Consider the following 24,424-nt stretch of genomic DNA (forward strand, 5'->3'; position numbering starts at 1 on the left):
GTGGGGTAAAACTATGGAATAATTTAAGTGTAGACATAAAAAATAGTAATAGAATTGATGAGTTTAAACATAAATATAAAAGTATGTGTCAATCAAGATATATGCAAGAACAGGCTCAATGATTAATTACATGGACAATTGTGGGTGTGGTGTACATTTTGTAACCATTCTTTAGTATATTACTTGTGTGGTGTAAGAATGTTAACACTGTTATATTCTTTTTTTAGTATAATATGTGTGTGTGTAGAAGTGAATCATTTACTGCTTGCAAACCAATGATGGTAAGATGATGTCATGGGGTAGGACTGGATAAGTCTGACTTCTTCCTACTCCATTCAAGCATGTACTAGGTATAAGCAAATTGATATTGGATTATGTGTAAAATTATGTGTGTTGTCATATCAACTGTTTTTACATGCTTGAAAGAATAAATTAAATCAAATCAAATCAAACAGAACAGTTTCTCATTGTGCATTTCCACATTGCACCAGTGCCCCCAACCATACGGGGAATGGACAGTGACTTGCCTGATGAGGTCATGGTTCTGGTCAACAAAACTACTCAACTAGAGTGTCATGTGGATGGAAACCCAGCTCCTAAGATAACCTGGTTTAAGGACAACCAGCAAATCATCTATGATGGTCAATATAAAGTCCTGTCCAATGGGAGAATGCTTCAGGTAACAACCAGGAAGCACAGACAATAACATATTTGTACATTTTGATTCAATTTCAGGTCAAATTTCCCATAATTTCCTAATTGCTAAGGTAAGGTAAAATGCACAGCTGATATTAAGATTTTTTTAAGCACTTCATGAAGTAACCCATTGTAATCTTTCGTTTATTAACTTATTCATTCATTCATAGCCTATACAGTACATTGAATGATCACAAAAACAGAAAACTCCTTGTACCCCATAGTAAATGTCAGATTTTTGGGTCCACCCCATTTTAAATGTTCTTCATAATCTGTTTTATATACATATTTCTAATGTATTACACCCCTTACTGCAAGGACGGTGAAGTGTTGTTGAATCTCTTACATGCACATTACTGTATGTGCTGTACAGTGGATCTGTCTTCTTAGTGAGTATATATTTCTTCATCTTTTAGGTGTTGACAGCTCAGGTTTCTGATACAGGGCGCTATGTGTGCGTGGCTGACAGTGTGGCTGGAAGTGCAGAAAAATCCTTCAATCTCAATGTTCATGGTGAGTCACATTCTGAGTTTATTACACTTGTGAAAATGTAAGATAACTGGAAAACAGTGAACAGTGTTTGTTTTGTTTTTTTCTTCATTTCAGTGCCTCCCACTATTATTGGTCTGAGTCATGAAAATGTGACAGTGGTGGTGAACAACTTTGTGTCTGTCTCTTGTGAAGCTTCTGGCTTCCCTCCTCCCACGTTAAGCTGGCTAAATGACAAGGGCCCCATTCAGGGTAACCCCAATGCACTCATCATGCCAGGTATTGTGAGCTGGCAATCTGTATCTACAGGGTCATATTTAAAGGAATAAATATTTAGAAGTTGGGAAATGAATCTATATTGCAATGAAAGAATAATACTATAGATTCTGAAAACCAGTGTGTCCATTTGTGCCTTCAGGTGGTCGCACATTACAGATTCTGAAAGCTAAAGTATCTGATGGAGGAAAGTACACCTGTGTGGCCATGAACACAGCAGGAGAGGCTTACAAACACATTTATCTCTCTGTTTTCGGTCAGTCCACATGCACATCGAGCGCCTGAGTTTGGTGTCGGGTTTTCACTTCATAAACTGACAGTAAATGTTTCCCTCTTTCGGCTTCCAGTTCCTCCCAGTATTCGGGACAGTTCTGGGGACTCTCCTGTGGTGGTGAATGTGCTGGTAGGGAAGGCAGTAACTCTGGAGTGCGAGTCCAATGCTGTACCTCCTCCCACCATCACCTGGTACAGGAACAGCCGGGTGGTGTCAGAATCAGCCAACCTGCTCATCCTGGCAGAGGGACAGATGCTCCAGATCAAACGCTCAGAGGTGACAGATGAATGGATGCCATGTTTTGTGTTCCTTGTGCTCTATCATTTTAGCTTTTTAACACCATCTTTCAGCCATCATGTCAGGTCAGTTTTTTTTTTGTGAAACTTTTGTAGGAGCGAGTCTTGTAATTGCCATAAACATGTTGCTATCATGTACATGTATTTTGTACATCTGCTTTACATGTCTCCTCTGTTCTTCAGGTATCTGACACAGGACAGTACGTTTGCAAGGCCAGCAATGTTGCTGGTCAGGTGGACAAGAACTTCCATTTGAATATTCATGGTAATACATTAAACATCAAATATTCATTTAGTTTTACAAAAATCAAAAAATGAAAATTCCTAAAACACATATCTTGAAACAATTCTTAGCACATACTTTAAATTATGAAAGAAAAATCTTTGTCTCTCTAACTTCAGTACCTCCCAGTATTGATGGCCCAGCAGAGGAGAGTGTGGTGGAAACCATCAGTAACCCAGTCACTTTTGCCTGCGATGCTACTGGTATCCCTCCTCCCAGTCTCAGTTGGTTGAAAAATGGACGACCAATAGGTACAGTATGTCTATGTGTTTTAGGTTTAAGACAGGTGGACTGAGGTTTTTTTTTTAATCAATCACACAAACTGTGAAAACAATTTTATCATCTGTTAGTATCCTTATTTTTTAGTCTTTATAGCCTATATTAGGCTATATCCAAAGGTCAGGAGACAAGCTGAAAATAGTGAGTGAGTGATTTTTCTTTTTAAATAAATACATCTCTTTAGCCTGTTTTTTATGTTGTACCTTATAATTTATATATTTTTCTTATTTTTATGGCGTTAGTGTTTTTAATACTTTGATTGCTTTATATTACTGTTGCTATCAAGTGCTGTGCATTTGACTTGTATGAAAGATGCTGTATAAAAGTTTGTTTCTCAACTATTTTACAAAGTAAAAGTAATCATGGATGGATGAGGTTACTTTAGATGGACGGGAAGAGGGTTAATGGTACATAACTAGGTACAGTAGCTTTGTAATTGTCATTTTATTTAATACCAAGCATATGAATGTCATATTTCTCTAGAGAATACAGAGTCTCTGGAGATGCACATCCTCTCAGGGGGCAGCAAGCTTCAGATTGCATGGTCACAGCTCTCTGACAGTGGAACTTACATGTGTGTGGCCTCCAATGTGGAGGGCAAAGCACACAAGAGCTACCACCTCACTGTACAAGGTATATGCACATGTTTAAGTCTTCACACAAACATGAAAGACTGCTCACCCTTTTCTAGGGAATAGCAGCATCAGAAAGAAATGCAAAGCCTTATGTCACAACATACTGTATTGATGTTAAACTTATCATGACAGGAATGTGTGGTCAAGGTGGTCATGTTGTCATATCATTGTATTTTTCAATATATGTAACTTGTGTATTAATTAACTGGATGATCCATTTTCTAATCTTAACACAAGCATTTCCAAAACTATCAGCTGGATTGCTGCTAACAGCAGTAATTCTCTTGTAGTCCCTCCCAGTATCACAGGATCGGAGCTACCCATTGAGATGGGAGTCCTGCTAAATGAAAGCATCCAGCTAGTCTGTCAAGCCCAGGGAACCCCGCCACCAACCATCCAGTGGTTGAAGGATGGAAAAGTCATCAGCAATACGGAGAACAAAGGACTCAGGTACAGTAATGCCAGCCACCAAAAATATATATTAAAAAATTACACATTTTATAATAATAATAATGGAGTGGCACAGTGGTGCAGTGGTTAGCACTGTTGCTTCAGAGAAGAAGGTTCCGAGTCCTGGCCAAGGCCAACCCGGAGCCTCCCTGTGCCTGTGTGGGTTCTCTCTAAGTACTCCGGCTTCCTCCCACAGACCAGAGACATGCAACTTAGGTTGACTGGTGACTCTAAATTGCCTATAGGAGTGAGTGTAGTTGTCTACATTTCAGCCCTGTGATAGACTGGCGACCTGTCCAGGGTGGACCCTGCCTCTCCCCCAATGGCAGCTGGGATTGGGATAATAATAATAATAATGCTGCCTTTGTGTTCAGGATCAGTCCAGATGGAACCACACTTACTGTGATGGGAGCTCATACAAATGACAGTGGCAAGTACACCTGTGTGGCCACCAACTCTGCAGGAGAGGAAGACAGGATATTCAATCTAAATGTGTATGGTGAGTTAAATTTAATCCAGATATTTAATTGAAATTCAAACTCTCCTTAATGATCTTTCTTGTAAGTGACCTTTGTGCTTTTAGTGCCTCCTGTAATAAATGGTAACAGAGAGACTGCTGAGGAGCTGACCACAGTTCTGGACAGTCCTGTCAACATTGAGTGCATTGCTACAGGCTCTCCTCCTCCCCAGCTCAACTGGCTGAGAAATGGCCTTCCCCTGCCAATTTCCTCCCACATTCGGCTCCTCTCTGCTGGACAGGTGCTTCGGTATGTCAGTGGACAGGGTTCAAGAAGAGGCTGTGGCTCACGATCATGTACATTCTGTATTGTACAGGGAAGACTAAGATATTGTTGAATACTGGTTCTCTTTGGCTGTAAAACCTGCTAGAAAATCTTAGTGTCTTTGCATCCTTAAATTTACTGTACTTGTGAAGTGCCATAAATGAATTAAGATCTAAAATGCATAATAAACTGTATCTATATAGTGCTAATTTGAAAAACTGTCAAACGATGCGTGATGCTACCGAAAACGTTGAACTCAATGAAATAGCCAGACGAGGAAATGTAAAACAAAAACCTGTCTCTTTAATAAGAGAACTAACACTAAACAAAAACCATACAAGACACGGTGAAACACAACACTCACAGGTCAGTATAACAGTCTGAGATCAGAGCCAGCAAACACATACAGCAGAGGAATCCAAAATACATAGTCCAAAGGGAAGTCTGATAATTCATACACAGTAGCAGTCTGAAACAAGAGGGCAAGGCAGAACAGAATAGTCCAAGGAAATAATCCGGGTCGAAGCACAAAATACCAAAACTAAAAAATGCTGGTTAGTCAGAACTGGTGTCTAGAACAATCTGGCAGCATTCTTGTGCTGACGCTGCCTAAATAGAGGTGAAAACAGGTGTAAACTATAAGGAGCAGGTGAAACTAATGCGAGTGATGAAGAAAGTAAAAACACCGAAACTGTGGTGAAACAAAACAGGAAGTAGCATCAAAATAAAAGCATGACAGGAAGCAACACAGAACCGAATCATGACAAAAACAAATAGTTGGCTGAATATTTTACATCTTTACTGAAGGGTGAAAGTTATCAGGATATTTCTGTACTGTTTGTAATGTTTGTACTGTTTTTGTACATCTGTCAGGATTACACGAACCCAGGTATCCGACAGTGGCACCTATAACTGTGTTGCATCAAACAGGGCTGGAGTGGACAGCAGACATTATAACCTACAGGTGCATGGTGAGTATGAAAACATTATACACTTGTAAAATCAGAGGAATAAATAACCAATCACCATTCTAAGGGAACTTAATGATAATGGACTGTATCATTTATTACTCTTCCTAGTCCCTCCCAGTATGGATGGAGCTGGAAGCACAGAGGATGTAACTGTAGTCAGAGGAAATTTGGCTTCTCTGCTGTGTGATGCTGATGGGACCCCAACCCCTACTGTGTACTGGCTCAAAGAAGGAGTGACACTAATTCCTGACCACCGCTTCAGAGTCCTCAACCTGAATACCACTGTACAGATCATCCAGACCCAGGTCAATGATACAGGACGCTACACCTGCTTTGCTAACAACACTGCTGGTCAAACAAGTCGCCACTTCAACCTTAAAGTATTGGGTGAGTGAAAAGGCAAATTGCAGCTTCTAATCTCATTCATGAATGAGAAAAATTAGAAAAAAATGCTTGTACATTTTCCTTTTCAGATCCGCCACGCATCAAGGACTCAGATATTCCAGCAGAAGTATCTGTGGTGGTTAATAATGTCCTGGAGCTTCAGTGTGAGGCTTCAGGTATCCCTACACCCTCCCTGACCTGGCTGAAGGATGGACGCCCGCTTCCACAGACAGACACTTCACGCCTCCGCAAGGGAGGGGAAGTGTTCCGTATGGCCTCAGCACAGGTCAGTAAGCAGGGATTGATATAGTTAAATCCCTTTTCTCATACTTTCAATGTTAATGTTGAATAAAATGCAAACATTATATTTCATTATATAATGTATTTCGTAACATTAGCAATTTGTGTCTTTTGTGTTGTTATTTTCTTGTACTTTTTGACACTTGTACTCAGTTAGAAGACACAGGCAGATACAGCTGCTTAGCCATCAGTCCAGCAGGAGATGATGACAAACAGTTCCTGGTTCGAGTGCATGGTAGGTAGCATAGATGTACACCAATCAGCCATAACATTATGACCACTGATAGGTGAAGTGAATAACACTGACTCTCTGTTATAGTAACACCTGCCAGTGTGTCAGGTATATTAGGCAGCAAGTGAACATTCACCTCCAGAGTTGATGTGTATGAAGCAGGAAAAATGGGCAAGTGTAAGGATCTGAGCGACTTTGACAAGGACCAAACTGTGATGGTGAGACGACTAGGTTCAGAGCATTTCCCACACTGCAGGTCTTGGTGGGTGTTCTTGGTCTGCAGTGGTTAGTACCTACCGACAGTGTCTAAGGACAAATGCTGAACTGGCGACAGGGTCATGTACACCCACAGCTCACCGATGATGAGGTTGACCCGCTGTAGATTAAACTTTTAAATTTCATTCATCCTTTTCAAAAGATTCAGTATTGGTTGAAAATGAGAAATACTGTATGTTGGTCTCTATGAAGAGAAACATTCAGCAGCTATAGTTTTGATGTCCCACCCAGATTGGGGAGCTTGTTGAATTTGTCTAAAAAATTCTCTCTAACTTGTCCTCATGACCACAGTTTTCACTCCTTTTACATAGGTTTTTCAATGAATGAGCAACACATTTGAGCCCTTCCTGATGGTAGAACTATGTAAGCAAATGGATTCACAGAAGATGCACAGTGAGCTGCAGAGTGACACGAGTGCCAGCCAACCACCACACTGAGTACTGTGGACACAGCGTTAGGCAGATGGTCATAATGATATAGCTGATCAGTGTATATACACTGTGTGCAGTATATATAATGTTTTGAAAACAATATATAGCTTGCAGGTAGTTTACATATATAGAGAAAAAGAAGATTTAGTCATACATAGTCAGCTAAATACATTTTTACTAATATATTTATCAGAAAATGGATAAAATTAGATATTTGAAATGAGACTGGGCTATAAAATCCATGTCAGTGTCTTTCTTTGTTGGGGTTTCCTGCAACAGTTCCCCCTAACATTGCGGGAGACGGCACACCTCAAGATGTCTCAGTGCTGCAGAACAGACAGGTAACTCTCGAGTGCAAGTCTGATGCTGTTCCCCCTCCAACTCTGAGCTGGCTCAAAGATGGCCAAGCACTGCAGGTTAGGAATCAAACAAACAGCTATCCATAAAATGCATGACTTCTGCTGTAGTTTATTCATGAGTAAATATTCATCTTTGTGTAGGCCTCTGCTCGTGTCCGTGTGCTGTCCGGTGGCCGCTACTTACAGATCAACATGGCTGAGCTTAGCGACAAAGCTCAGTATACCTGTGTGGCAATTAACATCGCTGGGAAGACCACACGACAGTTTAACCTGGCTGTCAATGGTACAGTTTTATCTACAAGTGTGCATGTGGAGAGTCATTCTCTCTTATAGTGCTAAAGAAGAGAATTTGCTTTTGCAAGTCCCTCCTTTATTTGTTATAGTGGAATTCACTACCCTGTTACAAATAAATAATATCAATGTGTCTGTCAATTTGTCACCTGTTTTTCAGTGGCCCCAACAATCAAGGACGGCTCCCAGACAGTGTCAGTAAACATCAACAAGACAGCAGTGCTTGAGTGTATCGTAAGTGGAGTACCACCACCTCGTGTCACCTGGAGGAAACATGGTGCAGTATTGGCAGGGCACAACCCCAGGTAAAGCATGCTTCACAGAGTGTGTATTATGTAAGGGTAGATTAGCATATCCTGATTTTTGGCTTTTCCTTGATGCCATATCTCACACAGTTTGCATGAACATATGTGCAGGTACACATTTGCAGAGGATGGGTCATTACACATTCACTCTGCCCAGGTGACTGACACAGGCCGTTATCTGTGTATAGCAACAAATCAGGCTGGGACACAACACAAGAGAGTGGACCTGCAAGTAGATGGTGCGTAGTAAATATGTGCATAGAAAATACATGAATACTTTACTTGAATGAATACTTTATGAATTTCCCAGCTGTGCGACTAATAAAGGTTCATTTATCTTATCTTACTTTCAAACTGTCTAATTCACACACAACAACAGTTACAGTACTTTATGAGCCCTGGTTGTCACCTTTCAGTCCCTCCTGCCATCGCTGAAGGCCACACTAATGTGACGGTTACAGTCAACGTTCAGACCACGCTGTCTTGCGAGGCCACCGGCATACCCAAACCATCTGTCAGCTGGACGAAAAATGGCCGAGCCATCAGTACTGACCAGAACCAGAATATGTACAGGTTGATCCAGGTTTTCTCCCACCCTGTTTCCTAATTCAAGAGCATAAAACCTCATGGTGTTGTTGAAAAGACGAAACTGGAATGTTAGATACATTTTATACAGTAATTTTAAACCTTAGTTCAAATCAATCTTTATATTTCTTAACCAATTATATAGTGTTATATTTCATTAATATAAAACCTATATAGGTGCAGGTAGTGGTGTAAAAGTACTTCCAAATACTAACTTCACCTCATATCATCGTTGCTAGATTACTATCATCGGGCTCCCTGGTAGTTATAGCACCCACAGTGGAGGACACAGCAGTGTACAGGTGTGTGGCCTCAAATGAAGCAGGGGAAGACTCCAGATCCATTAACCTCACTGTCCATGGTAAGTGGCACAGCATTTTTTACAAACATATTCCTGTTAATGATGTTTATCAGTACTATACAATTAAATGACTAAACTTCCTTTCTAATATTTCATTTATAAACAGCTCATTCATCAATTGCAAGATCTGATGTTTTTATTACATCTTCTAATCATTTTTATCTGTCCACCTAGTTCCTCCATCTATAGCAGATGAACCCACAGAACTAATTGTAACCAGGCTGTCCCCAGTGGTCATTGCTTGTACTGCATTTGGCGTCCCAGAACCCACAATACATTGGAGCAAAGACGGCATGAAGCTCCTCAAAGAGGGGCAGGGATACAGCGTCCTGAGCACAGGTCAGAGTTAAGCAAATAATATGCAGAGATGAACAAGGTTTAATAGATGTTATTTTTCTAGTAGCCTTATACTTGCATCAAAAGAGGCTGAGTGCGCATTTTCATTAAGTAGCAGATACGTGTCTACTAAGTGATAAATGTGTTACTTTAAGTCTAAGTATGGATAACATGTCAATGATTATGTTGATGCGGTCTGTGTTGACCTGCACAGGTCCAGTAGAGATCACCTCAGCTGAGCTCAGTCATGCTGGACATTATTCATGCACAGCCAAGAATGCTGCAGGCTCCACCCAGCGCCATGTACAGCTAACAGTGCAGGGTAAGAACATCTTGGAAACAATATATCAATTTCAGCACTTTTATACTGTTGTTTCTGCTGTGGGTTCCGTTTAACAACCTAGGGTTCATTCACCAGCAGTTCATCAATTAGCCAAAAGAAACATAACTGTTTAGTTGTGTTTTTTTTGTCACTTATGCATAAACTATGTTCCTTACACATTTATGTAAGACTCACATTGCATATGGCTCCTGAGACGTGGCAATGCAGGATGTGAAACTCGTAAGAAAATAGTAATTTATATGATGGGAAGATTCTTGCTTTTAATCCGACTGGAGCTGTGGTGATGGATGTCTAAAAACCTTGCAGGTCTTGAATATAATTGCCAAAATTGGCATTTTGTCGGTGTCTGGTATGGAAAATGGACTCTGGGAGTTTAAAAAAAAACTCTTACAGCAAATATAACTGTGAGCTCCAGACCTTATCACTCCAGTTTCTGCAAGCACATGTGGGAAATGGATCTCATTATTTGCCTCAACACCACACAATAACTAAGGATTTTCTTCATGGTGATGCTATGTCTTTCTGAGCATCATTTTTTGATCCTGTCTCTCTCTTCAGAGCTTCCTGTGATCCATTCTCATCCTTCCATCCTGGATGTGATCCTGAATAATCCGGTCACTCTGCCCTGCAGGGCCACAGGTTCACCCAGACCCACCATCACCTGGCAGAAAGAGGGTATTAACATACCCACCACAGGTAATTCAAGCTGTCTATGTGTATCAACAGTTACACCGTTGTCGGTCATAACATCATCTGTCTTTCTTTTTTTCTAGGTGGTGGTTTCACAGTGTTGCCTAATGGAAGCCTGCAGATCGCCAAGGCTTCTGTTCCAGACTCTGGGATATACATATGTGTGGCTCAAAACCCTGCCGGCACTGCATTAGGGAAGACGAAACTCAGAGTACAAGGTAGGACACACACACACACACACACACACACACACACACAAGTAATCATAAATGTATCATGTAGTACTAAGTACAGTATTTGTCTGTAAGAGTTGAGTAAACTAAAAACACCTTCAAAGTTAATATAATCAAATACAATAACCATGCTGTAGGTATTACATTTGCGAGGTTTATTATAATCTTTATAAGTTATCCTCTTGAATTTCACTATATCACACTGGAATTCACTATTTTACACTGTGATATGTTCACAGACCTACTGTCAAGGCCCTCAATACATTATTTATGGAGATTTACACCAACCACATTACCATACCATAAAGATTCTTAAGTGGTTGCCTTCTGTACAAACAAAAACTTTGCTTTACACATAGTCTCTCACTTCATTTTGTGTTATGGAGTGTTACACACATGACATTTCTGTTTTCACTGTCTTGCAGTCCCTCCTGTGATCAGCTCAAAGACTCAGAAGTACCTGGCACCTGTGGACTCCTCTGTGATGCTACAGTGCCAGGTTGACAGCTCCCCTCCTCCCTCAGTCACATGGTATAAAGATGGACAGCCGCTGAGTGAATCTGTACGCCAGCGAGTGCTCAGTTCAGGCTCCCTGCAGATCGCCTTCATCCAGCCAAGTGATACTGGACGATACACGTGCACTGCTGCCAATGCAGCGGGGACTGTCAGCCTTGAGCTGACCCTTACTGTACAGAGTAAGTTTCAACCAAACCAAATCACTGAACACCACACGCTAGTTGTGGTGACTCTACAGCTGTTACTGCTGTTATAAAATGCATGATAATGTTCCTTCTGTGAAAGTCTCATTACTACACAATTGTATTGTTACTTTAGTCATTCATAAACAGTAATGTCATGGTGAAAAATGAAACCCCTTACCTTTGCAGTTCCTCCCTCAATTCGTGGTGGAGAGCAGGAAGTAACAGTGGTGGAAAACAGGCAGGCCTTGCTGGTGTGTGTAGCAGACGGGGTCCCTCAGCCCAGCCTGTCCTGGAAGAAGGATGGCAATCCTCTCAGTGAGAGCTCAGGGGAGTACACCATCCTGCCCTCTGGGGAACTTGTTATAGATATAGTCCAGGTAAACAGAGAGACACAAAGGGCAGATAGTAAATTATGTCATGGTTTCTTAATGTCTGCATATTGCTGGTATGTGTTAATGACTTCTATTAAAATATTTAGTGTAGTTGACCAAGTCTCATGTTGGTTTGTTCAGACTGTTACACTTTTGTCTTTTTGTGCACTCTCACTGACCCCTCACCTCCCTTCCCTCTACACCAGCCTGGTGATGCAGGCAGTTATACATGTGTTGCCACTAATGCAGTTGGACAGGACAGTCGGACGGTGACCCTGTCTGTTCATACCCACCCTGTCTTCACTGAGCTGCTCAGAGATGTGGCCCTCAACAAGGGAGAGCGCCTCCTCCTGGCCTGTGGGGTCAGTGGGATCCCCACACCCAGAATCACATGGTCCTTGAACAACAACATTATCCCAGGTATGAGGACATCTTCAAATAATTAGCAAAGTTACTCTTAACTAAAATAGTAATCAATATAAAGAATACTTAATAAGAAATAAATTATTCCCAAAAGTCCTTCGGGTCATTATCCTTTGTTGTGTGAATGAGTCTTTTGTTCCTTTTGGGCTGTATGTTATTTAAAGGTATTTTGCTTTGAAGCTTTCCCTTTTTAATTGTTTTTCTCTGTCTTTAACTGTCTTCAGTTCACTATGACCATATGAATGGCCACAGTGAACTAGTGATAGAGAAAGTCAGCAAAGGCGACTCTGGCACGTACACCTGTGTGGCAGAAAACAGTGTAGGAACCATCAGGTCACTGGGCTTTGTCTACGTTAAAGGTAAAACCACACTGTCTCAGTTTCTTTCTTTGTAAATTGCGTACTTCACATCATGACTTCAGTCAGGTGATTTGCTTGTAATGTCAAGGCACCTGTCTCGACACACTTACCTGTCTGTCACTAGAGCCTCCTATCATTGATGGGGACCTTCGCTCCAACTATATTGAACCTCTTGGCAGTAATGCCATCCTGAACTGTGAGGTTCAGGGAGATCCCCTGCCAACCATCCAGTGGAGCAAAAATGGGATAAACATTCAGATTAGCAACCGAATCCGAATCCTGGACAACGGCTCTCTAGCCATCTATGGCACAGTGGTAAGACATCATATGAGACTGAAACCTCATGTGTGTAAATGCGCTATGTATGAAAGGTTCAAGTGTGAGTGTTCTAGTGCCTCAGTGGTCTAAGATCTTATAAACAGTTCTTTTTCAGTGTCCTTATGTATAGAAATATCTTTTAAGTAGGAAGAATTGTTCATAATGTGCAGCTCTGCAGCCAGTCAAACACTTATTGTACAAGTTACAGGATATATAAATAAGGAAACCTTTTTATATTTATAATAATGATCTGTTTTTAAATTTATTTTATTGTATATAGAGTGAGGATGCAGGCAACTACATGTGTGTGGCAACAAATGATGCTGGGATAGTGGAAAGGAGTATCATACTTTCCTTGCATAGTAAGTGTCTCTCTGCTCTTATTTTTTTTAGTACTTCACATGTCTAGCTATCTGATTTTGTTGTGTGAAATAAGCTGAACTCCACTTTAAATGTTAGATCACATGGTAACACCCCTTTCTTCCAGGGGCACCCACCCTCACTGTGGAGCCAGTGGAAACAGTAGTGGATGCTGGCACCACAGCTGTGCTCAATTGTCAGGCAGAGGGTGAGCCCACCCCTGTGATAGAGTGGTCTCGACAGGGGCGCCTGCTGCTGGGCACTGACCGCTTCTCTACCCAGTCCAATGGTTCCCTCAGGATCAGTAGTGCTCAGAAGGAGGACACGGCTGAATATGAATGTGTGGCCAGAAACCTGCTTGGATCAGTGCTGGTCAGGGCCATGCTCACAGTACGAGGTGAGCTGGACACTATGGGAATTTTTTTACTGGGGAGAAAAATATTCATTCTCTCTTTATCCTCCACAGAAAAAGAAAACTAATCATTTAAACTGACCAAGTCATAAATGTTGTGTTAATGTGCACTCATTTGTTTTTCAGTTCATGGGGGCTTCTCAGACTGGGCAGAGTGGGGTCCCTGCAGTGTGTCCTGTGGTGCTGGGATGCAGAAGAAGCTGAGGCAGTGTAACAATCCTGTACCTGCCAATGGTGGGCGTCACTGTGCTGGATCAAACACAGAGACACGCGGTTGTCAGGGAAAACCTTGTCCAGGTGAGAGTGGCTTTATGGATGAGAGGAAGAAGATTCAGTCTGTTTTTTAAGACTGCGTGTGCCAGTGGTACAGTATATGCTGTACTAAGACCTGTAGCTATGTCACTCTGCAGTGGCTGGTAACTGGTCAGAGTGGTCGCTTTGGGAGGAGTGTTCCAGTACCTGTGGTCAGGGTAACAGAACCAGGATCAGAACCTGCAGTAACCCTGCAGCTCAGCATGGTGGAAGGCCGTGTGAGGGAAAGGCAGTGGAGGTCATCATGTGCAGTGTTAGACCCTGTCCAGGTGAGCAAACAGGAAAACTGTCCATTGCATGAAAAGCACCTTTAATAGTATTTATGAATTTGATGTAACTTCCAGTAATTTAATTTCCAGTAGTTTTTGGATTGTATTAATTTTTTTGCATAAAATCCCACAAAACCTCTGGTTACCAGACTTTGTTTGATTGTTCTTGTATTTTTGTCACCACATCTCGCATTATTAAATTATTTAGAGTGCAGTAAATATTGTATGTGTGCATATAATACTGACTCTGCTTTCCACTCCTACAGTGGCAGGTAACTGGGGATCTTGGCTAGCATGGAGCCCATGCAGTGAGACTTGTGGTAAGGGTATGCAGTCCAGAATCCGGCTTTGCAACAACCCTCCTCCATCATTTCATGGGCTGCAGTGTGAGGGCACAGACACTCAGACACAGGTTTGCAAGGAGAGGCCTTGTCCTGGTAAGGACTCCGGGATTTTTACAATATGATGAAAAAAATCTGGACTTGTGAATAGTTGTAACATGTGTTACAGTAAAATCTTGAGTTCAAAGACTATACAGTGGACTGAGTGACTGATCAACCTGGCTTTTTCTTCTTTTGCCTTCCAGTGGATGGGAAGTGGTCATCATGGGTGAGCTGGGGAGCCTGCAGTGTTTCCTGTGGGGGCGGGACCAGACAGAGGACACGTCTTTGTGCCAGCCCTGCCCCTCAGCATGGTGGGAGACAGTGTGAGGGCAACGATATGCACATTGACTTCTGTAACAATGAACCCTGTCCCAGTGAGTCATCTTAACTTTTACTTGTTCTTACTGACTGGATATTACAAATACAGTTGTGCAGTGAGAGGTGTGTTCCACAATCCTTTTTGGTAATGTAACAGGAAAATAAGGTTTACTTGTGACTCTTTATCTATAGCTACATATCTTCCTATCTAGATTGTTTGTTCTCTTGGTCACTTATGTACCAGCTTATTGCTTTTCCTTTTCTGTCTTTGTCATTTTGGCTGTCTCTGTCAGTCAGTGGTAACTGGGGTCCATGGAGTAGCTGGGGCAGCTGCAGCAAGACTTGTAATGGAGGTCAGATGAGGCGTTACAGGACATGTGACAACCCCAAACCCTCCAATGGTGGAAGAGCATGTGGAGGTGCAGATACACAGATACAGAGATGTGGTACAGCCATCTGCCCTGGTGAGTCAAGATGTTTAAGATTGTGTCAGGGTCAGGGATCAGTAAGACTAAGAGTATGTAGACTTTTCATGTGCATCAAATGCTATTCAAATGAAAAATGAAGTGTCTGTAAATGCAATCAATAACACCATTTAATTTGTCAGTTATAAAAAGAAAACATCAAGATTACAAACAATGTATTTCATGATTTTTGAGGTACACCCAAAAGAGTAAATAAAAACTCAGATTGTGAGGCAGTTAACAATGCCCTGCTCTATGTGTGTTTCTCTGTGCATTAAGATGTGTACTTACTTACCTGCATGTTTTGGGGTGTATCATTGCAGTTGATGGTAGCTGGGGTTCATGGCAGCCGTGGGGAGAGTGCTCTGCTTCCTGTGGAGGTGGAGAGAGGACACGTGTACGACTCTGCAACAGTCCATCTCCTAATAATGGAGGTCGAGTATGTCCAGGAGACACCTCACAGCTGTCCAGGTGTAACACTCAGGCCTGCCCAGGTAAGCAGCGTTTTTAAAATTACTGAATGTGTGTGTGGTTCTGTATGCAGTTGCAGCATTTACACTACCATCTGTCTTCATCAGGAGGGCCCAAGAGAGCACGAGGCACCATCACAGGGAACATCAACAATATTGAATTTGGCATCTCAGTCCTCAATGCCACCATCACAGACAACAAGTCTGGTGGTAGAAATATCAAGGCCACCATTACTAATGTGCCAAGGACATTAGGTCAGTTCCCAAATATTTTATGATTTTATAACTATTTTAGACATGAATTTGATGAGATATCTGCCTCCATGTAACTAGTGCATCTACCTTGTTCTATTGAAATTAAACTATTAATAAATATCATAGTAAACGCCTTTTTATTCAAGGTCCTGCAATGAGGAAGCTCATCTCCATCCTGAACCCCATCTACTGGACAACTGCACAAGAAGTAGGAGAGGCTGTCAATGGCTACACGCTAACAGGGGGTGTATTCAGGCGAGATACACAGGTGGAGTTTGCTACAGGTAAGAATGGTCAGACATGGATTTACTAGAGAGAGGGTTACATATAGCAGTGAAATGCTCAGAGTGCGTCCAGTCACTTGCATGCCATGGAAAACTTCTTACACAAATCCTGACTGATTGATGTTCATTGTTAGCACCTTAACATTTGACAGACATCTGTGGTGTGATTGGATGTTACTAGGTGAAATCCTGAGGATGACTCACATTGCCAGAGGCCTGGACACAGATGGAGTGTTGTTACTGGACATCGTAGTGAATGGGCATATCCTACAGCTGTCCTCACATGCTGACATCAGCATTAAGGTACAGAAATAAGCAATATAAACAATTTTTTGGCCTCTTAGAAGTCTTATGTCAAAATAAAGTTAAGAAGTGAAACTATATCAAATTTCATTTGCTACCACAGTGATGTACATTGGCTAAGATATGCAATGTTCAGTTAAGACTACCGCATTTGTACAATTTGTCTCAGGACTACACAGAGGATTACATCCAGACAGGCCCAGGCCAGCTGTATGCTCTGTCCACTCGTATGTTCAGCATTGACAGAGAGAGTGTGCCTTACTCCTGGAACCACACCATCTCCTACGACCTGTCCAAGGGCAAGATGCCCTACCTGGTAGAGATGCTGCACGCCACAGCAATCAGCGCTCACTACCACGCCTTGGAGGAGGTGTTGGAATATAGTATCCAAGCCAGTATCACCAAGGGTGAGGATATTGTAACATATAGATGAGAGAACTATGAATGAACTGGGTTAATATTTTGCATTCAATATTTTTCCTCATGTTTCTGTCACTAACATAATTTAAATTTGATGCTGAAATGCATGGTTCCAGGTGATCGCAGTAACCAGTGTCCTCAAGGATTCACCTTGGTGTCTGCTGGGCCCTATTGTGCAGGTGATGTTTATTGCAATGTATTATGCCCCTTCCTATTTCTGTTAAACAACAGTAGTTATCAAGGCTAGTTACTAACAGTGATATTCACAGTGAAACTAAAAACTTATTAAAATTTTGCTTCTAAAGACATGTAGAGAAGGTAAAAGCACAGGCCTTGCAGAACCTTCTCATTGTAGGCTTAAATCTGTTCTCATTGTAGTAATATTTTTATTTTATCATGTATGTATTTCAGATGAGAATGAATGTGAGGTTGGGAACCCATGTTCTCATGCTTGTCACAACACCATGGGCACCTATTACTGTTCTTGTCCCAGAGGCCTCACCATCTCAGCTGATGGCAGGACCTGTCAGGGTAAATCAACAACAAACACACTGTACCTAGATGATATTTAAGGATCACAGAAACAGATCTTTGTCAAATTATCCACTGGTCTCCTCTCTTAGACATCAATGAATGTTCACTCAGTGGCAACATGTGCCATGATGGACAGGACTGTGAGAACACCATTGGCTCCTACCGATGTGTCATGCACTGTGGGCATGGTTTCAGGAGAACAGCTGATGGTCTCAGCTGCACAGGTCCATCAACAAGCTTAGTTGATGAGCTAACCATTTTTTATTTAAATGCTTTTCTAATTTTTTCAAGATACTTACTGTAGAGCTGATGTGCAGTTTGTTCTCTGTTACTCAGATGTAAATGAGTGTCAGGAGTCCAATCCATGCACTCAACGTTGTCTCAACACCATTGGTAGTTATCGCTGCGCCTGTGAGCCAGGATTTCAGCTCAAGAACCGACGCTGTATTGGTGAGACAGCTACTTCTCCACAAACAATACTTTACCTGTAATTTTCATCATAAATGTTACAGCTATTATCTTGATACTGGATGGAGTTTTCTGCCTCAGAGTACTTTTATTTCCCTCTTCTGGGTTATATTTTAAAGATTGTCAACCGTGCAGTACCTTTGTATCAGTTTCAGTACCTCTAAAATTGCATTCTACTGGAATTTTACATTAGATTTTACAAAAATACAAACACTGTAATAAGAGAGGTTTAAAGGTAAAGCTGTCATTAAGGTCTGTCTGGGTTATTGTACTGAGTCTGTTGATCCGAAAAATCTTTCTTTGGGAAAGAAATTTTGTAGTATCACCTCCGCTAATGAGGTCTGCCTTTCACTGTTTCTATTCTAATCTGCCCTCATTTGACATTTTTCCTGTAAGATATTAATTTACTTTGACCTTGATTGTACCACTTCTCTTTTCTCTCCTTTTACCTCAGATATCAATGAGTGCAGACAGAGGGTTTGTCGTTCTGATCAGCAGTGTAAGAACACACGGGGAGGTTACACCTGTATTGACCTGTGTCCAAATGGTATGACCAAAGGTGCCAGTGGAACATGTGTAGGTGAGTGTCTGGCCAGAGTAAACTTAACCAAAAGGCCATTTGCTGAGAAACAAGTATAAAATAGTAGAGATTTCAGTTTTGCACACTAAGTTACTAAAGCTGGATTTATAGTTGAGACAAGAGGCTGATGGTTAGGTCTGTGTGTCTTGTGGCCTGATGTAGACATCGATGAGTGCAGAGATGGCACCCATCAGTGCAGATACAACCAAATCTGTGAGAATACCAGAGGTAGCTACCACTGTACCTGTCCTCGTGGTTTCAAATCTCAGGGAGCAGGACGGCCATGTGTTGGTACGTACATTCATTATGCACAAACAACATATGAAGGGCTTGCTTTGTATTGATCACTTACAGTAGGTGATCCTGTCGCAAATGTGTGAGTATCTTTAATTAAGTATATGTTAAGCAATTTGAAACACTACTGCTTGGCACTTGCCTTCAGCTTTCTTGCTTCTGCCAATGTATTTCTCTCTTTGTGCCAGTGATTCGCTCCTGTTGAGAGTCTAAAATAACTCTGCTGTCATCTGCAATTTTTGTAGACATATTTTGCCACTTGCTTGTTTATATCTCTAAAGTGCTGCAATGAAAACTGCTCACTAACGACTAACGTTAAATGAAAAGACCCTCTTTTTTTATTGCAGAGACCTAATGCATGTTGTCATGGTTTCCAAATGTCTAGGTTGATTTTAGATCTCCCTGTTTACACTGTCACATAAGATTAAGAAAGGACTACAGAGGAAGTGAAGCAGTAAATAAATGGTTCTTCTTGTGACCTACCAACCATAAAAAGACCAGCACCATCACCTCACAGCTCTGTCACTCTTTCATTTCACTCTTTTACATTTCTGACACACTTTGTTTTGATCTGGCTAAGTCCTGGTGTTGCTTGTAATGGCCTTTCTGTTCCCCCATGACATCATTAACCCTGGACGCTGATTCATGTCTTTGTGAAATACCATATAGGCTACATATATTTGCCATGAATTGGATTTTTTAAACTGATATCAAATATAATATTCAGATAAATTTTAAGCTAGATTCAGGATGATCACCTTGACATGAAAATCTATTACACTAGGGTAAATAACATATCCCCTTTTTCCTCCCTCATCCTCATCTTTCTCCTCTATTTTCATGGTCCGCATCATCTCATTTGTTCTCTTCATGTCCTTTTATGTGATCCCTTTTTTCTTCTGCATTATTTTTCTCCTTCCATCCTTCTTTTTTATCACCCTGTCCTCTTGTTTTTTTCTGGTGCTGGTCTTTCTTTGTGCTGTGGTTAGACATAAATGAGTGTGAGCGGGTTCCACAGCCCTGTGCCCACCAGTGCATCAACACCCCTGGCAGCTTCAAGTGCACCTGCCCGCCAAGGCACCACCTGCTGGGGGATGGCAAATCGTGTGCTGGTCTGGAGCGTCTGCCCAGCTATGAGAGCTACTCATACGGCTACCGCACATCTCAGTCCTCTCCTGAGCACAGCTCTTACCAACGGCTGTACCACAACTTGGCCTCTCAGAGCTACCACTCCTACACAACCACCACAATGGGGAGCTACAGGAACCGTAGTCGTAGAGAGATCCGCATATTTTCTTCACAGCAGGGCTTCCTCGCATGTCAGCAAGGGTTTGAGTCCAGGGGTGGCCACTGTTTAGGTAATTATGGAGGACAGGCAGGGTTGAGATGACGAAGAGGGTGGAAGTTATTCATTGAGAAATTTTTTCTCTGCTTCACTGCTGCTGTACATAAGGACTGTGAGCTTAAAACATGAATCTTAATACATTATTTCACAGATTTTCACTGTATCATTCTGTGTGTTTGTGTGTGTATGACACCAACAGACATTAATGAGTGTGAGGTGAGGGATGTCTGTCAGCATGAGTGCATGAACACATTAGGGAGCCACAGGTGTCTCTGTCCTGCTGGTTACCGCCTCATGACCAATGGCAAGATGTGTCAAGGTGAGAACCATTCTGTCCATTATCATTTCATTTGGTGACTCTAAAGCATGATCTTGAACCATTCTGTCCATTATCATTTCATTTCATTTGGTGACTCTAAAGTATGATCTTTTGTTCATTGTAACAAAACAGCACTTTTGTGATAAGCTGAGTGATGTATCTACAGATATAGACGAGTGTCTGGAGCAGAACATCCAGTGTGGAGCGAACCAGATGTGCTTCAACATGAGAGGAAGTTACCGGTGTATTGACACACCCTGTCCACTAAACTACCAGAGGGATCCAGCCACAGGGTAAGCCTCACTACAAATATATATACTTCTTCATTAAATAAAACAGACCCACAAAATAAAGTATTTGTTCAAAAAAGGGGATATACAATTATCGAGTTTGTATTTTTGGATCATTTTAAACTCTAGAAAATTCATTTGAAAAAAGAAAAAAAAACTATCTCTTTATGTAGCCATTATTGTTAAGCGTAAACATGAACCTATTTGTCAAGTATGATCAAAAATACAAGGAATGTGGCTCCAGCCCAGTGGCCCCTGATGTGCACAGCAATAAAAACAGAATACATACAAGTTAAAAGAGCAACTGTTTATGAGTGTAATGGCCCAGTGGAAGAAACTATCTCTGTGTCTGGTTGTTTTGGTGTACAGTGACCTGTAGCGCTGTCCAGAGGGGGGGAGTTCACACTTTGTGATCAGGGTATGAGGGGTCTGCAGAAATTTTCTCTGCCCTCCTTTTGACCAGTAAGGTGTACAGGTCCTCCATGGAGGGCAGGCTGGCACCGATGATTTTTTCTGCAGTCCACTGGAGTCTGTTCCTGTCCTGTTTGGTTACTGAGCCAAGCCAGACAGAGATGGAAGTGCAAGTGCAAAGAACAGACTCAGCTCTTGAGGCAGGTTGAACTTCCTGAGCTGACGCAGGAAGTACATCTTCTGCTGCGTCTTTTTAATAATGGCACAGATGTTGGTTGTCCACTTCGAGTCCCAAGAGATTGTGGAACCCAGGAACTTGTAGGACTCCATGACTGAAATTGTGCTGCTGAGTATGCAGTTAATGGTGTTCAAACCTTTGTCGCCACACCAGCAGAATATAAAATGGTGTTAACTGTGAGAAGGAAGTAGTCCAAATAAAAACATTTCACAACCAGGTCTCTGGTTACTGTACTTACAATAACCAAGACATTGTTTCTAGAATAACAGATTGCTGATAAATTTTTAAGATGCCATGTTGATAATGCTGTGAGAAATAACTTAATTTTCTCCATACACTGTAGCTACCACCCCACTCTATGTAAAAAAGTAAACTGATCTTTTGGTTTGTTATGTATGTATGTGTAACTAGTCTTTCTGCTTTCCCACTACTTTCACCAAAAATCTACTTTGTCATAGATTTTGCCTGAAGAACTGCCCACCAAATGACCTGGAGTGTGCACTGAGCCCTTATGCCCTGGAGTACAAGCTGCTGTCTCTTCCTTTTGGCATTGCAGCCAATCAGGACCTCATCAGGCTGGTGGCCTACACACAGGACGGAGTGATGCATCCCAGGACCACATTCCTAGTTGTTGATGAGGACATCACATTACCATTTGCACTGCGAGATGAGAACCTGAAGGGGGTCCTGTTCACCACACGGGCACTACGAGAGCCCCACACATACCGCATGAAGGTCCGAGCCCTCTCCTACAGTGAAGATGGAGGCATCGAGTACCAGACGACTTTCATTGTTTATATTGCAGTCTCTGCCTACCCCTACTGAGAGCACTTTAAATAGTCTGAGACAAAGGTGCAGTGAAGAACTGAGTCCTCCACATCACTGAGAGAGTGTTGTGGTGCGAGTGAGTGGATGTGATTGGGGAAAAGTAGCCACGTCAGTAAAGAGACTGAATGAGACTGTAAAAGCTATTGCAGGAACTGGCTATTTATTGGCTGTTATCCCTGAAAATTTCACTTCAGTCGATCAATTGATAATCTGACTTATTATTTTTCCTGCCACTTCAGATTTATTTATAAAACCAATAAAATTTGCTTCACAAAGTTGAAGCATCCACCACAGGATCAGAAACTAGGTTTCAACCCTACTCAAGAAATCCTAGCTAGCCTTTTATATACATCTACCTATTATTAACTCATTGGGAAGTGTTTGAATATGAAAAACAGGTAGTTCCCCCCTGTGTTTAACCTTTGGGTAATCAGTTACCAAAGTGGAGATGTGAATGTTCAAATTTGGTGCTCATTTTGGCAATGGAAAACTTGAAAATAACCTAGCAATTGTTACACTGATTACATAATCAGTGTACCATAATGCTCCACTCAATAGTTGATACCAAGATGTATTTTATTTTTATGATGTGTACATAGGTTTTTTTCTCAATGTATTGCGTACTGTACTTATCGTATCCATTTTGTAATTAAAATAATAAATGAATATACACTGATAATGTCATTAATCATGCGTACTGATTGATTGGTCAGTTTGTTACCAATGGCGATATTTCTGACACTGATTGGTTGGTTCGGTGTCACGTGATGTTACATAATGAGCCGCTCTCGTGAGTTCTTGAGTGAAGAAAATATCAACACCAATGGCGGAATCTGGGACATACAGTATGAGAGGAACGTTCAGAAAGTCTCAAAAAAGACACAGACAACCGAAACCATGAGCAATTTTATTTAAAAAAATACCTACGTTAACTGTTTCCCTCAGAAATAGCTTAAAACGACAAAAAATCAGGTAGGAGTTTGATAAATTTACTCCACAATTCTGTGGCGGCTAGCGCTAAAGTTAGCATGGTGCCTCCAATGAGTATCAGTAGCCAAGAGGAGGCAAGCAACCGGGAAGAAACCCAGATATCATACTGGCACTACCACTGGAAACAAGTACATCCACAGCAGGGTGCCCTACATTTAAGAAACTGCACCAGCAAACTAGAGAGACCACAAGAGTACACCGGCAGCTGTACGCACAGAGCCAGTGATCCATACAGCACTGACCCGGGTAAATGGGCGACTTCATTACTGACACTGTTTGTACTCACAGGGTTAAATGGGATGCAAAGACCTGTCAAAGCACAGATGCTGACCTGCCCGCCTCGGTAAGTCAGTGTTGAATGTTAACGCTTGTTATTCTGGGATTTATGTAACAATGGATCTGGTGTGGTCTGTTGTATTGATAGTGTTTGCTGTAGTGCTGAACTGTTGGAGACATGTTTGTGTTAAAGATGTGGTGAAGTGAATCACTGTACGTTTGTTGTGGTGAGGCTCGAATTAGCGGTTTTGACTCTGTAGTGGTAAATCTGTTGTTTGTGGTGATGGTGCACAGACCCAGGGGTTGATACAGGATTAAATAACCCCTGCCTACAGGCCCTGACTTGGGACTTGGATTAAGACATATGGGAAACAATCAAACACCAGTTATGATCAACAGTAATACCTTTTATTATTATTTTCAAAAAAGACAAACATAAAAAAGAAATATTGGAGTAAGGCAGTTTGTACATCAGTTTGGTATGTTGACTCGTCTTCTTGCAGTCGGCTAGAAGAGCATCTCTGACTAGAAATACGTAGATGAAGTAGAATAAGTTGAACCTTTCTCTGTTTTATTCTCATGTAAATCTAGTCATTACTGCATTAGAAACGGTCTCTAATGTCTGGATGCATCATCACTGATGACAGTATTCAAACATGGCAAACTCATGTACGAATATCAACTGGTGATAACTCGTGTGTAATACACAATGATGGCAATGCTTTTGTGTTTTAGAAAAACCAACACCCATTGGAGAAAATCCCAAAGTAACTTTAACTCAGCGATTCCTTGGAAATGAGAAAAAACAAAACGTTATTTTAAAGCTGAATTCCCCTTATCACTACGTCTACTTGAGGAGCAGAGCTAAGGCT

At 41.5% G+C, this 24,424-nt stretch overlaps 1 protein-coding gene and 1 long non-coding RNA gene across 2 annotated transcripts in view; both read left to right on the forward strand.

Moving 5' to 3' along the window:
• Nucleotides 1–22,952, forward strand: part of hmcn1 (hemicentin 1) — a 76,900-nt gene extending 53,948 nt beyond the window's left edge. The window contains exons 57-108 of the mRNA XM_020602703.1: nucleotides 492–679; nucleotides 1,113–1,209; nucleotides 1,303–1,464; nucleotides 1,604–1,717; nucleotides 1,809–2,011; nucleotides 2,215–2,296; nucleotides 2,434–2,565; nucleotides 3,077–3,226; nucleotides 3,519–3,678; nucleotides 4,053–4,177; nucleotides 4,262–4,445; nucleotides 5,334–5,431; nucleotides 5,540–5,818; nucleotides 5,905–6,101; nucleotides 6,269–6,350; nucleotides 7,334–7,470; nucleotides 7,555–7,696; nucleotides 7,865–8,009; nucleotides 8,121–8,248; nucleotides 8,426–8,582; nucleotides 8,834–8,955; nucleotides 9,130–9,294; nucleotides 9,506–9,613; nucleotides 10,193–10,330; nucleotides 10,408–10,542; nucleotides 10,983–11,252; nucleotides 11,445–11,635; nucleotides 11,836–12,049; nucleotides 12,277–12,411; nucleotides 12,536–12,726; nucleotides 13,010–13,091; nucleotides 13,217–13,486; nucleotides 13,628–13,798; nucleotides 13,912–14,082; nucleotides 14,349–14,519; nucleotides 14,669–14,839; nucleotides 15,077–15,247; nucleotides 15,571–15,741; nucleotides 15,826–15,972; nucleotides 16,119–16,256; nucleotides 16,438–16,559; nucleotides 16,729–16,966; nucleotides 17,096–17,158; nucleotides 17,391–17,510; nucleotides 17,603–17,737; nucleotides 17,850–17,963; nucleotides 18,436–18,561; nucleotides 18,724–18,852; nucleotides 19,845–20,213; nucleotides 20,400–20,519; nucleotides 20,686–20,812; nucleotides 21,917–22,952. Of these exons, the coding sequence (XP_020458359.1) occupies nucleotides 492–679; nucleotides 1,113–1,209; nucleotides 1,303–1,464; nucleotides 1,604–1,717; nucleotides 1,809–2,011; nucleotides 2,215–2,296; nucleotides 2,434–2,565; nucleotides 3,077–3,226; nucleotides 3,519–3,678; nucleotides 4,053–4,177; nucleotides 4,262–4,445; nucleotides 5,334–5,431; nucleotides 5,540–5,818; nucleotides 5,905–6,101; nucleotides 6,269–6,350; nucleotides 7,334–7,470; nucleotides 7,555–7,696; nucleotides 7,865–8,009; nucleotides 8,121–8,248; nucleotides 8,426–8,582; nucleotides 8,834–8,955; nucleotides 9,130–9,294; nucleotides 9,506–9,613; nucleotides 10,193–10,330; nucleotides 10,408–10,542; nucleotides 10,983–11,252; nucleotides 11,445–11,635; nucleotides 11,836–12,049; nucleotides 12,277–12,411; nucleotides 12,536–12,726; nucleotides 13,010–13,091; nucleotides 13,217–13,486; nucleotides 13,628–13,798; nucleotides 13,912–14,082; nucleotides 14,349–14,519; nucleotides 14,669–14,839; nucleotides 15,077–15,247; nucleotides 15,571–15,741; nucleotides 15,826–15,972; nucleotides 16,119–16,256; nucleotides 16,438–16,559; nucleotides 16,729–16,966; nucleotides 17,096–17,158; nucleotides 17,391–17,510; nucleotides 17,603–17,737; nucleotides 17,850–17,963; nucleotides 18,436–18,561; nucleotides 18,724–18,852; nucleotides 19,845–20,213; nucleotides 20,400–20,519; nucleotides 20,686–20,812; nucleotides 21,917–22,283 (8,324 nt within the window). The 3' untranslated portion in view covers nucleotides 22,284–22,952. The remainder of the gene's footprint in view (nucleotides 1–491; nucleotides 680–1,112; nucleotides 1,210–1,302; nucleotides 1,465–1,603; nucleotides 1,718–1,808; nucleotides 2,012–2,214; nucleotides 2,297–2,433; nucleotides 2,566–3,076; nucleotides 3,227–3,518; nucleotides 3,679–4,052; nucleotides 4,178–4,261; nucleotides 4,446–5,333; nucleotides 5,432–5,539; nucleotides 5,819–5,904; nucleotides 6,102–6,268; nucleotides 6,351–7,333; nucleotides 7,471–7,554; nucleotides 7,697–7,864; nucleotides 8,010–8,120; nucleotides 8,249–8,425; nucleotides 8,583–8,833; nucleotides 8,956–9,129; nucleotides 9,295–9,505; nucleotides 9,614–10,192; nucleotides 10,331–10,407; nucleotides 10,543–10,982; nucleotides 11,253–11,444; nucleotides 11,636–11,835; nucleotides 12,050–12,276; nucleotides 12,412–12,535; nucleotides 12,727–13,009; nucleotides 13,092–13,216; nucleotides 13,487–13,627; nucleotides 13,799–13,911; nucleotides 14,083–14,348; nucleotides 14,520–14,668; nucleotides 14,840–15,076; nucleotides 15,248–15,570; nucleotides 15,742–15,825; nucleotides 15,973–16,118; nucleotides 16,257–16,437; nucleotides 16,560–16,728; nucleotides 16,967–17,095; nucleotides 17,159–17,390; nucleotides 17,511–17,602; nucleotides 17,738–17,849; nucleotides 17,964–18,435; nucleotides 18,562–18,723; nucleotides 18,853–19,844; nucleotides 20,214–20,399; nucleotides 20,520–20,685; nucleotides 20,813–21,916) is intronic.
• Nucleotides 22,953–23,111: 159 nt separating this feature from the next.
• LOC109961746 (uncharacterized) overlaps nucleotides 23,112–24,424 on the forward strand; it is a 29,970-nt gene continuing 28,657 nt past the window's right edge. Inside the window, exons 1-2 of the long non-coding RNA XR_002275168.1 lie at nucleotides 23,112–23,483; nucleotides 23,565–23,619. This is a non-coding gene — a long non-coding RNA (uncharacterized LOC109961746). The remainder of the gene's footprint in view (nucleotides 23,484–23,564; nucleotides 23,620–24,424) is intronic.

This window comes from Monopterus albus, unplaced genomic scaffold, assembly GCF_001952655.1.
Source record: "Monopterus albus unplaced genomic scaffold, M_albus_1.0 scaffold58.1, whole genome shotgun sequence".
Lineage (NCBI taxonomy): Eukaryota > Metazoa > Chordata > Actinopteri > Synbranchiformes > Synbranchidae > Monopterus > Monopterus albus.